This window comes from Haplochromis burtoni, unplaced genomic scaffold, assembly GCF_018398535.1.
Source record: "Haplochromis burtoni strain Fernald_Lab_line unplaced genomic scaffold, NCSU_Asbu1 Contig_45, whole genome shotgun sequence".
NCBI lineage: Eukaryota > Metazoa > Chordata > Actinopteri > Cichliformes > Cichlidae > Haplochromis > Haplochromis burtoni.
The window spans coordinates 1,852,822-1,865,644 of NW_024582406.1; the positions used below are offsets into that span (position 1 = coordinate 1,852,822).

General features: G+C 42.9%; 1 protein-coding gene across 3 annotated transcripts in view; it reads right to left on the reverse strand.

Annotated features, from left to right (window-relative positions):
* Nucleotides 1–12,823, reverse strand: part of wu:fb95e10 (protein bassoon) — a 34,001-nt gene that overhangs the window by 2,981 nt on the left and 18,197 nt on the right. For 2 of the 3 annotated variants that reach the window (XM_014334987.2, XM_042220265.1), the window contains exons 4-5: nucleotides 3,044–3,264; nucleotides 5–707 (exon numbers count right to left, since the gene is read on the reverse strand). In XM_014334987.2, the coding sequence (XP_014190473.1) occupies nucleotides 5–707; nucleotides 3,044–3,264 (924 nt within the window). The remainder of the gene's footprint in view (nucleotides 1–4; nucleotides 708–3,043; nucleotides 3,265–12,823) is intronic. The other variant, XM_014334988.2, reaches the window with a different exon arrangement.

Below are 12,823 nucleotides of genomic sequence, written 5' to 3' on the forward strand. Positions count from 1 at the left end.
TTCCCTAACAGGCTCTGGTGTGGGTTCTCTTGCAGGTTCTGGTGTAGGTTCCCTGACAGGCTCTGGTGTGGGTTCTCTTACAGATACTGGAGTGGATTCCCTGACAGGCTCTGGTGTGGGTTCTCTTGCAGGCTCTGGTGTAGGTTCCCTGGCGGGTTCTGGTATGGATTCCCGTGCGGGTTCTAGTTTTGGTTCACAAACTGATTCAGCCACTGGTGCACAGACTAGTTCTGGTTCTGGTGTGAGCTCTGCTGATTTTTCTTCAGGAGTTGTAATGGATGGCTCCACAGCTAGTTCTGCAGGAGGCTCTGGTTGTTCTGGCGCAGCAATAACAGCTACTGTGGCAGCAATCGCTGCTGCAGCAGCTACAGCTGCGGCAACTTCCTTTTCAGGTTCAGCGGCTGTGGCAGCTTTAGGGGCGCGTTTAACAGGAGTTGGTGTGCTGCTTCCCACAGTTTTCTTGGGGCTGGAGGTCTTGGTTTTGGAGCCAGGAGTCTTAGCTGGTGTAGGCTTGCTCTCTTGTGTTTTGGGGCGGTTAGGTGTTTTGGTGTCTGCTGGCTTGTTAGTAGCAGGCTTTTTGGCAGTGACCTCTGATTTTGAAGCGGACTTGGAAGTCTCGGATTTTGCTGACTTCGTTGTAGAAGAAGGGCGAGTAAGGGGGGAGTCTGCAGGCTTTTTGGCTGCTGGCGTTGAGGGTTTGGTGACATCTAGAAAAAACGCACAAAAGCACACAAGGGGTGGTTTAACAATGTGATATTGTAGAAAATTAAAACACATCATTGATGATTAAACCCACAGTGTAATGTTTAACACATTTGCATAATGTACAGTCAAGACCCAGAAGAAAAAACCTTAGAAGGGTTGTGTCAGGAAGAATATCCCCTATAAAAATCTGCTAAATCAAACATGTGGATCCATCTGCTATGGCAACCCCTTGTAAACAGGAAGCAGACAAACAACGTTTTATTGATCCCTTCAAAGTCACCACTGAGTTTTCTGTAGTTAACACTGTAATCAGGCCAAATATATGGAATATAAAATTGAAATTAATTAATTTATTCATTTATTGTGAGATCTCAGAGCCATAAAACACATATCAGTCTTACACATAATTATAACATACTAGAGCGGGCAGACATAAACACATTTTATGTTTTAATGTTTTATTTTTACATCCATCTGAGGAAATGATGTGATCACTTTACTTTGGACAACACTTCACTCCTGTTTTTAAAGTTCAGCCACTGCTCACCAGCCTGTTTTGTCACAGGAGGGCAGACTGTACAGGTTGCTGTGACGAGTATCAGTGTCTCTGATCCTGTTTCAAAGCCAGAATTCAATGTCTTGTTTTGCTCTAGAGTTCTGCTGGAGGACCACTCTAACCAGACTGGTGCTGCTTGGAGTCTGTCCACAGGATGAGGAATATTTTGCAGTGGCCGCTCCATTGCTGATAATTACAGTCTTTACGGTACAATTTACTTATTTATTTAAGACTAAGAAGTGTGACACCTTTCATGTGCATGCATATGCGTGTAGTTAAAATGTCTGTGAAGGTTCTCAGTCATCCAGGTCATCGTAGTCAAAGGAGCTTGCAAAGAAAAGCGTCTGGACTTCTTTAAGTTGCTTGAAGACGTTTCACCTCTCATCCGAGAAGCTTCTTCAGTTCTAAGGTCAAATGGTGGAGAGTCCCAGATATAAACCTAGTGGGAGTATCCCCCCACAGAGGGACAAAAGGACCCCCTGATGATCCTCTAATCGCCTGAGCCAAGGTGTGAAACTGGGTGTGGGTCCCAATCAGCCAGAGTTTCGGGTGAGTTCATTGTGAAACCTGGCCCCACCTTATCATGCGAATTCCTGAGGTCAGATGGCCCAGGATGTGAGTGGGCGTTAAGGCGTCTGGGAAGGGATCTCAAAACTGGATTATAGATGGCAGAGAGTTGGTGTCGTAAACCCCCGCCTCTGTTCAAAGATGGTCGCTCACAGTGGACATAGATGGCTTCTTTCACTCCTCTTTCAAACCATCTGTCCTCTCTGTCCAAAATGTGAACATTGGCATCCTCGAAAGAGTGTCCTTTATCCTTAAGATGCAGATGGACTGCTGATTCTTGTCCTGTGGAGGTGGCTCTTCTGTGTTCAAGTAACTTAAAGAAGTCCAGATGCTTTTCTTTGCAAGCTCCTTTGACTGTGTAGTTAAAATGTACTCCTACAGTACTTCTCTATCTCCACTCCATGATATGTTAACAGATGATCTCCTACCACTCTTACACCGATGACACCCAGCTGTACCTTCGATTTAAAACCTGGTGATCAGACTTGTGGATGCCTAAAGTGGCAGTGACAATGTCATGTATTTGACCCAAAACATGAATGAAGTCTTAATATTCAGCTCTGCTACTGCTCCAAAACCTCTTTGTCTTTGGTTTAAAAGGCACAGCTGCCAGTGGTGGGCTGACAGCTGATGCTAACAGTAGTTGTATTGTTCATTTTCTCTTTGTGGTTATTTATTCTCCCTTTTGTCCCAGTAACACAGAGAAAGACCTTTAACACACCATCCCTGAATAAACACTCATTCAGAAGTCCATTTTCCCAGCGCACAGCAGGGAAACACAGGTGTTACTAATGACATTAATTAACGTTCATCTGTATTTAGTGCAGAGCTTTTATCAAAATGATTATTCACCCCTGTGTTTACCTACTAGTGCATGGAAAACGTTTGTCAGAAACATCATCTCGACTCTTGTTTTGTTACAGGTAGTCCTATTTCCTCTGCAGCTGGTGCAAAATGCAACGAGCAGGCTTCTGTACAGTCTAGCACCCCATCACAACTTTTCCAGATCTGCTTTTTCATTCATTTATTTATTTATTTTTAATCAAGGGGTGTCAGTTGTTAGCCCGAAACTATGGAAGTACCTGTCATCCAGAGCTTTATTCATCACTGGCATCTTAAAAACATCTCTTTTTCTTTTGTGTTAGTAGTCATAATACTTGCTATTAATTGGTATCAAATGCTATTGTGTTTCTTTTCTCATTTCTTTTTCCTTACCTTTTTTCACAAGGGTTGTGGTTTTGGATGTTTGAGATGGAGGTTTGCCACCAGAGGGGGTAGTGGAGGTTGGTTTGGGGGTAGCCGGCTTGGCGGCGGCAGAGGGAGTTTTAGGAGTGGCAGGTTTGGTTGTAGCAGGGGAGCTCTTGGCGTTGCTGCTAGTAGGTGGCCGAGATGAGCCCGTGGCAGGACGAGGGGATGAAGTTGTGCCGGTTGTAGGCCTGAAGAGACATAACAGAGAAGAAGGGTTAGCAAATACTAAGCTGCACTACACAATATGTCCAAATCACAAATGAGACCGACAGTGAAATGAATTTAACAGACAGTGAATCCCCTGGTTACAGAACTCAGGGAATGGAGATTAACTGAAAGTGACTCAAGCATTTGAGTTTTTAAAGTCACCCACATCTTGGGGCAAACATCAAGTCTCACCCTGACTGTGTGCTGATCAACCCTGTGCTCCGAGTGCTTCAGAACGGCTCTGACAGCGAGCAAGAGCTTGACATGTCAGCAGAAGACACTTCTACTGCTAAAGGGTACTTAAGAAAGAGCACACACAAGCAACAATGCTTGCATAGCTCACAACACTAACATTAAACATACATAATATTAATAATGAAAGCAATATATAATGGCTGATTTGCAATCTTTCTAGACAACAAAGGCTAGCCATCTATTTTAAAAATGAAGTGCAGAGTAGTGCAAACATCTTCTGTAATAATAAATTAAAGCATGTGCAAATAGCCAACGCACTGACCTGATTAGCTGTTGCAGCAACGCTAAATTCAATGAGTCAACGGGTTCACATAAGGTAGACACCTATTGAGACTTACCTCTTAAGGACAGGAGGGTAGACATGAATGATTCAGAGCTGCCTGAGTACTGATTTAAAAGCCTTTACATTAGTTCCCTGTCAGTTTTTGTAAGGATTTTCAAAAGGCACACTAGTAATGCACCATCAGGGCAGCCCCTGAGGTGCTTTGGCACAAATTCATTTCATTTGTTTTTATTTTTATTTATAGATGCAGGACAAAAACTTTGGAGCAGTCAGAAAACACGTGACACCAACCTAAAAGTGCCAATTAACCCTCTCCAGGCAGACGTTGCAGATTTGCAACTGTTAAGAACTAACAACCTGATTACCCCACATACATATTTTATGAGTTTCTTTTACTCAGAAGTACCACTGGACTAGTATGAAAGCAAACTTTGACTCCAAGTCCATGACAAACTCCTCCAGGGACAATCAAGTTGTTGAAGGTGAGTCAGAGCGGCCCCAGAGAGGCACACTGACCCCAGTTGATCCCTCCTTGCCCACTTCCCTCCTCACATGGGGGTGATTCTTTGGGGCAGCGTGCGTCAGCTCTGCCTGCTCTGGCTCTCCTGGCCTAGATGCTGGCTCCTATGTCACGTCTGAGCGAAGTAACCTACATCTAGTAGTCCTGACAGGGCTGTGGTGTGCAGTCTCTCGGGCCCACGCTACACTAACTGCCTGTTTCTAAATAAAGAATTGAGTTAATACTGGCAGAAAGAGAACAGGCAGCGGGAGGGAGGTGGAGGGAGAGTGAAGATGGCTGGGACCATGTTAATCTTTAATACTGAAAGGAGAACAAATATAACTCTTCCAAATCCAGCAGCACCAGCACCACCCCTCCCCTCAGCTGGAAGCACGGGCTATGTTAAAGGCACGCTCACTTCGTAAAGGCGAGGAAGTAGCGTGTGCTATTCACAGCCTGGCAAATGTACGGGAATACAGTGTGGCAACATGAAATGAGAGTGAAAACCCGATAAGGGTGTGGTGAACTCAGCAGTTTAAAGAAGCTTTTGCAGTTGATTCACATCATGCAAGCTCTGGGGCAGTGAAGGTGTGTTACTAATAGTGAGGCTGCTGGATCATGTCAGGATCGTGCTGATCATTCTGAGCTGTGATTCATTGTTTTAGCATGTCTGACGCCGACTGTTTTCTGCTAAATCTGGGAGTTAATGTTGCTCACGTTCTAGTGCGTTTGCTGTGAATTTTGCTATGGAGGCAGCGTAAAAGCCACATCTCAACTGTAAAATCCCAGTTTAGTGAGTAAGATACTAAGATTTTAAGCTCTCAAATTTAGAATCTGTTCTTCAGGACAAAAAAAAGATGATGTCTGAATTAGAGAGTGAAAGATGGGAATTACAGGGAAAAGAGAATGGGGAGAATTAAGAGATAGAGACTGGCATTAGAGATGAAGTATGCTAATGGGATATTCAGAGAGAGCATTCACAGTAATCTGCCTGATAAAAGGAATGTGGATAATCCAAAAAGGCAGGAGGACTTTAAAGAGCGCTGGAAATTAACCAGGTCACTGAAAAAGAAGGAGGCGCGACGGAGATGGAGACAGAGACAGTGAAGGAGATTTCTGTTGAGTTGTAATGCGTATCTACTGGCTCTCAGTCCAATTTACTTGGATCAGTATTTCTTTACTTGTGTTTATGTTCTTTTGTTCTTGCACTGGTTTTGATTATTTATTACCATGATTTCCTTCCTCATTGTTAAACACGGCCGTCTCCACATCCACAGTATTGTAAGACTCCATCTCACAGTAGAATTAGATCTTGTGTGTTCCAAGATTAGTTTACCACAACTTGGCTTGTGGTGACGAAGCCTAAACACGGTGATGTTGCTTCTGTAATTAAGCTCTCTTGTCAGCCAAATGACTGAGAAGACTGCAGGACTCATTGTAGTCTTTAAATGATGCGCCTACATTTAACTCAAAGGGCAGCTTGTGCTAAGGGAAAGAAGCTTTGTTTATTGTTCTCATCCCACCACAGGCCTCGCTCAGAGAAACACTATAAATTGGGGCTAAAGCAAATTGTTCAACGCGACACCGAGAAATGGACCGAAGCTGAAAAATCAGATGACTCTCATTGCTACAGGCGCACTGTAAAAAATACTTAAAGACGCCGGAGGATCACTGACGACACTTCAGCTGAGAAAGGATTGCTGTGTGCAAAAACATGGCTGCCTGCTGGTGGTGCTTTGTTGCGATCCAACGGGATTCGGGGCTATGATTTAAATAATGAGATCGACAAAAGGGGGAGGCAAATGAGTAATCAGGAGCAAAGCAGCCGTGCAGGCAGACATCTTCCCTGCAGCACAGACGTCCATCTACGGTGGAGACGAGCTTCCTTCTCCAAAGACAAGCAGATAAATTAAAGTATGATGCTGTGATAATTAAAGAGGCAAGATAACCCCTCCATTAAATGAACCTGATCAGAGCTCTGCTCCTTAGAGCGCTTTTTCCTTTAATAAGGTGTTTTTATTTAAGACAAAGGTTGCAGTAGGGTAGCCCTAAGCAATGCAGGTGTCACACTGCTCTGCAGCAGGAAATGAGCACCTTGAGGCTCCATGATTCATAACCTGGATGAAATTTCATCTAAACCTTATCTAAATGTGAATCGAAGAGAATGATCACTGCAGGCAGGGTACTACACTTCAGTTTATGTGAGGGATGTGTGCGACTTCTCGGCATACTTAGTTGGTTAAATGAAAGCACAGGATCAGATACATGTCAGATCTAACATGTTATCCAGTCACTCGCCACTACTCACCGCTGCAGCTGTCACACACTCTGAGGGGAAGTTACAAACGAGTAAGGTGGAAGCTAACACAGACGACAGCTTGATGGTTCTGCAGTACTTTGATCCACGGATCAGCTGTTGTACTTCACGCAGGCTGCGTCAGAGCAAAGTGCCGTATAAGCACTTGACAAAAGTATTCTGCGCTCACGTGTGGATGTGACTGCCGGTGCTAGCTGTAAATGATTTATGCACGCTTCAAAGTGCCACACATCTTGTCTTGTGTTGACAGTGTTTAACACGTCTGTTAGATTTTGCTCACTTCTGGTGGATTTCTATTTTCTTACTAGACTAGTTTCCTCTTGTTTAACCCTTTATCACAGAAGTATCATACAGGACATCTGGCCTCATTTTATAACTCAGGCTGAAAAAAAATGCTACTTTGATACCCCAACAATCCTGTAAAGCTCAACTTCTCCCCAAACAGTTTTTTTCTACCTTAAACAGTAACGGCATTAAGGTCATTTATAGAGTGCTCGTAAAATGGGCCAACTGCCAGAACCATGATAAATACAGGCTGGGTTAAATGGAAACATCTCCAGTGGTTGACCTGTTTAACCAGGATGCAGGGTGGATAAAAACATATCACCTCTCTAGTCTTTGAAATGTTTGACTAAAAACTGCAGTGTTTGAAGAACTGCCACATGTCTTTATCATGAGTGGAACACCCACAAACAAGTCTGCCTCACATTCAATCATACTCTGTCCCTCCCTCCGATTACTAAATCCATTTAGTAATTAGCTCTGCGGCTGCTCCCTAATAACATCATGGCAGCGGGACTCTGCTTCGTGGAGTGGTTGGCCACACCCGTGGCACGGGGGAAGATTTACAGCCTGCGCTGTGCGTTGTTTGTCTTCATATCGGACTGCTGAACACTGTGTGGCACGAGCTGCTGCTTACCACACAAACCGGTGTTGGACCGTTACATCAGCAGTAATTTGTTAGATGACGAGGAGGGCTGCATTCATTCCCCTCCAATAAAAATTTATCATCCCCGAGGGACCATCAGCGAGGAAAACACCATGACTAATGTGGGAACATGGGCAGCTGAGTGGGCAGCATAAAGGTGATGAAAAAAAAGACCCTGATAGCTCAAAGGCTACCACATCTACTTCTCTGAGTGCATTTATATAGCACTGAATGCCCTTGATCTGTCCTCTGATTTCCAACAGGGCAATTTCTTTCCTTTTGCTTCAAGCAGAGTTAACCTCTGCTCCTTCCTCCTTTCTCCACCTCTGTGCCTCTTTCTCAAACACTAATTTGCTGCATGTAGAGCCCTAACACGACAAGCATCTCTGGCAGCAGTGACGGGAGCTCATCAGTGACGTATGCGATCGCGAAGCATCCATACTCAACCGCCATCATTTTTGTCTTCACTACGCCGCAGCTAGAGACGGCAGAGCAAGCAGGAGAACCCGGCTCGGCGTCACGTGACCGTGTACTACGTGTCCAGCGAGCACGCGCGTACGACTCCCTTCCCCCCACCTTTAAGTCCACATCATACACAGCAATATATCGGCAAATGAACACATGCTCTGCATGCTGTTTCTCCAGTGCAATCATCCGTGCACACACAAAAGCACCTATAAGGGGAATGCACAGTGTGCTGCAGTCTCCTATTGGGCGGTTTTCATGCTAGACACCAGCACTCAAGTCTCAATGCAAAACAAGAGAGAGGCAAGAAATTGGTAAATATTCATGCACACAACCTGGGACATAAGCTACTAGCACACACACTGCTGCATGTGTAGGTAATATAATGTTCAAAGATCCAACAGTGATTTCCACTTCCTGTGTTTTGACACAAATATTTTCCCTCACATGCTACATGCTGTATGCAATCAGCATCAAACAGCAGGTGCACATATAACACGTACACACAATTTAATGAGTGTCCAGACACAAGACCTTTATGAAAAACAGAGACATGCACATACTATAAAGTGAGCAGGTAGCTATACTCATGCACATTGCAAACATGCTTAACAAGTTTAAGCTTGATGCTGGTGATGTACTGCTGACACAACAGGCTTCATCTTCATTTGACAAAGCCATCTTTCTGGTAACTTTAAGAGTGCGATTACGAGGTTAAAGAGAACGGAAAGGATGAGTTACAAGAAAGAGTCCCTGCTGTGTTTAATGTAACTCAATTTTGCAAAAAAAAACAAAAAAACAACCCCAAACCCTCCAGCTCAATAGAGAAAGAAAACATTTATAAGTGGCCTCAAATTACATAGATTGATGTCACTCTGTGAACCAGCATTTGCTGTTTGTCTGATAAGTGAAATCTGCTTTGGATGGAATTAAATCAACTGAGTAACACTGCATAAATTGAGAGCCCCAATGTGTTTGAGTGTGTGTGCGGCAGCAACAGGAGGAGGAGAGTGCGTCTGATGTGGCAGTTAATGTGTCTGTTGAGCTCTCCCCCACTCTGCCGATGGTAGGCCTGAATTACGGAGTGAGTGAGGTAGGAAAAGGGCAAAATCTAATTAAAGCTGAAATTTATGGCCCTGTCAAAGCACATCACATTTACTAAAGCAGACATGCACATACACACACTTAACAAAGTATGCCCACAAGGGTACAAGGGGCTGTCAGAAGAGCCAATCGTGACTAATAGTTATACTTCTCTCATGGGGATTCATGGAGATTTACTGCAGGAGGAGGCTTCTCTGGACTACACATCCAATGCATGAGCACATGCACCAATAGCACTGAATATTGCATCTTATAGATGCCTATAATTACAACCTCAGCTCAGTCTTTTGAACAAAGTGTTCACGTTACCTACTCAGGCTATTAGCTAAAGATTTAGCTTGGCATGCTTACAAATAATAATAATAATAATAATAATAATAATAATGATAATAATAACAGAGAATGTGTTAAGAATTCAATGTAAAACATGGATATTGACATGGATTGACATAAAGACTGAAGTCACGCTGGATAATAAATGGATTTCACCCTGCCAGCTCTGCGGTACAAAGCCTTTGTAATGACTGATGGAGGCGAAGTGGGAACAGAGCAGCATTTAAATGTCTGAAATGGCAAATCTGGCCTCAAACCGTGACATGGTTGATGTGTGTGGAGGTGGGGCGGTTAGCTAATAATGCTGTGCTGGATTAATGTAACAATATCCACCCTCTATAATGCTAATTGTGTGACACAGACTGAACAGCGGATGTCTGCACGAGCACTATGGTTGACAGGAAAGAGTGAAACGGGTGAGTTTATTTCCACTTTCAATCTCTAGCAGCGAGTCATTGGTGACCTTACTTTTACAAAGCAACGAATTAGCACTTAGCTGACCTGAGTGTACCTGAGATATCAGCTTAACAGATGCATTTTTAAAATTTCTTTCAACTGGAACAGGAGGCTAATAACAACGATTAGCTAACCTGTTACTAAATTCAAGCAAAATTCAATTTTAGAAAAGCAAAAAAAAAAAAAGATTTTAGCCATTAAATAAAATTTTAAAAAAGTAAAGAAGAGGCGGGATACGTGCAACTGTGTTGCGAGTCTTGATAATAAATCGTTCGCCCATCGTTTGGGCACTTTACAGTGTTCCAGCTAGCAACACACAATCCCACAAAGACAATAATCTGAGAAGGATCGGGCAGTGTAAGCGAGTAAATAAAAATCATCCAGCATCTAATAATCATCAGTCAGTGCCCAATAATTAATAAATGTTAAATTCATAGTTAATTCACTTTTACTATTACTATTATTATTACTATTATTAGTAATTATTAGTACTATTATTATTAATGTTATGTTTGGTGCCCAATAAAAGGAGGGAACGACAAGATTCGGATTACTTTGGGACATATAACATTGTCTGTGCTGTGTATTGATATACTCTGTGTTTGTTGTTGGTTTGTGATAAAGGTTTCATTATTCATCAGTGAGCCTGACCTCACACCCAGGCCACGAAACACTAGCTGGTTAGTCAAAGCTGCTGGCGTGTTAGAGATACCCACAAGGCGTTAGTCCTGTGATCAGTGTGTCAATTTACTGTTTATTATTCATATGGTAAATAAATGGTAATGGTTTATTATTCATGGCGTATATAGAGTGTTACAGATTTCTAAAGCTAATGTAAAATTATTATTACATGTTTTAAAGTGTTATGTGATGCACAACTAAAACACCTGCGAGTGAGTTTCATCTGCATAGATAAATTGCTGATTAAACACTGGTAATGAACTAACTACTGAATACAGCCCTAACCCTGATAGTGCTCATGTGTGTTTAATGGTTTTATATTTCCAAGGAGTGGAGACTGATGCACAATGGTGGGACGTGACGGAGCCAGTCGGTATAACAGAAATGAAATCATCAGAGCAGTTCATAAACACTGCACATGAGTATTGTGCACCGCAATATAGATGATCAAAGTGCCCTTGTGTAACTCGTTTTAATAAGATGTTTGTACATCAACCATTGCATAAAGCTGTAATCTGAGTGTAATCTCCTCAATCCAACTGTTACCTGTGGCACAGGGAGAGTGAGAGAATGGACGGGGGTGGGGGTGGGGGTGGGGAGGATCTAAAACACTTTGCGGGTCAGGTGGGAGAAAGTGGTTGGCAAACCAGTGTGTGCTGGGAAGGAAAATGTTAGTATAGTGAATAGTATTAATAGAATATATAACATACTGTCAGTGATTTAATAGGGAAGAGAACAGGGGAGCTAGCTACAAACAAAATCGAGCTTTCTTCGGTCATATAAGGACCATCTTCGGGAGCGGGTATAGCTCACCGTAAGGCTATAATGGCTCTGCACTTTCTCCCAGCTTTCTTGTCTTCCCTCTGCTGTCCAATATAAAGAAAAGGCTTTAAAAAGGCTGTCTTCCATTCTGTTACAGCAGCAGATGTGTGTCTGAAAAGCATTTTTACTGTCAGCAATTATGATATTTGACAGTGTTTATAATTCCTTAATTTGGTATTGAAGAAACGTAATAAAGAGGTTTATCTGGATCATTCAGGTAAGGAAATCCAATGAAGTTGATTCTGTTCATCTGGATGTTGAGTGAACAGCCCCTTCTGCTGTTGAGGAAGTAGCTTAGCTGGTCTTTCTTGTTATTAACCTTTCTAAATATACTGTTACCGCCGTCATGTTAGCACAAAGTTGCAAAAAGCAGTGGGCTAGCTTAGCCTAGCCTAAAGCATATGAGAAAGAAACATCTAACCCCGACCTGATCTAATGCTTTCTAAGCCCACTAAGCACTTTGTATCTAGTTTGAACTCTTTTAAGATGCTATTTTTGGACACTTGCTTTTTGGGTGGATTAAAAACATGTTATAACAAGATACTGTAATTAGTGAGCTTCAGAGGAGTTAGTGGCCAAGAATGGTTATTACCTCTAAACTGAGCTAGGCTAGCTATTTCCTTCCTTTTAATTTGATATCTTTCCAATTTACTATTTTCTAAAATGTCCAACTTTTAGCATCTTCCTGGGAATGCTTACATGGTCGTTCTCTCAGAGGCTATTTGTTTACTCCAAATAGTGCAATCTCTTTGAGATGGTGTTTCGAACTCAACAATGGGTCTACACACAGACATACCAACAAGATGACATAACACGACAGGGAAAAAAAAAGGAGGCTTTGCATGAACAAAACAAACAAAGTCAAAGACGAGGCAGAAGGATCAGCTATTCAAAGAGCAGCTTGAGTCCCAAAGGCTCCTCTGCCTGATCATGATCATCGCGGCGTCAGACAAAGGCCTCCTTCAGCCTCCTCACTTGGTCTGTTGCCAAGTCACCTCAGGATTCGGCACCATGCATACAGCGTGACTCAGGTGAGGAACACATGTTGATCTGATTTCCACATAAACATAGTGTCACAGCACACTGCCACACAGAAAGAGCACAAAAAACAAAACAAAAAAAACGAAAAAAAAAAAAAAACACCCCCAGAAAAATATCTTGTTCTTCGTTTCATCTTCCCAACGCTCATCCTCCTCTCTCTAAATCCCTCCCCAAACTTGTTTTATTAATAATGCTGTATAATGATGAAAGCCTGCAAGGCATTACTCTAAGGCTTGTTCTGACATTGCCTCGTTGCTGGCCTACTTATGCCCGGCCCCTGTGAGCCTGTATGTGGGGGACCATTGTCCCCGATTCCCCCAGGGTGCTCTTTCTTAAACAGCGCCCTCTTTGAACCT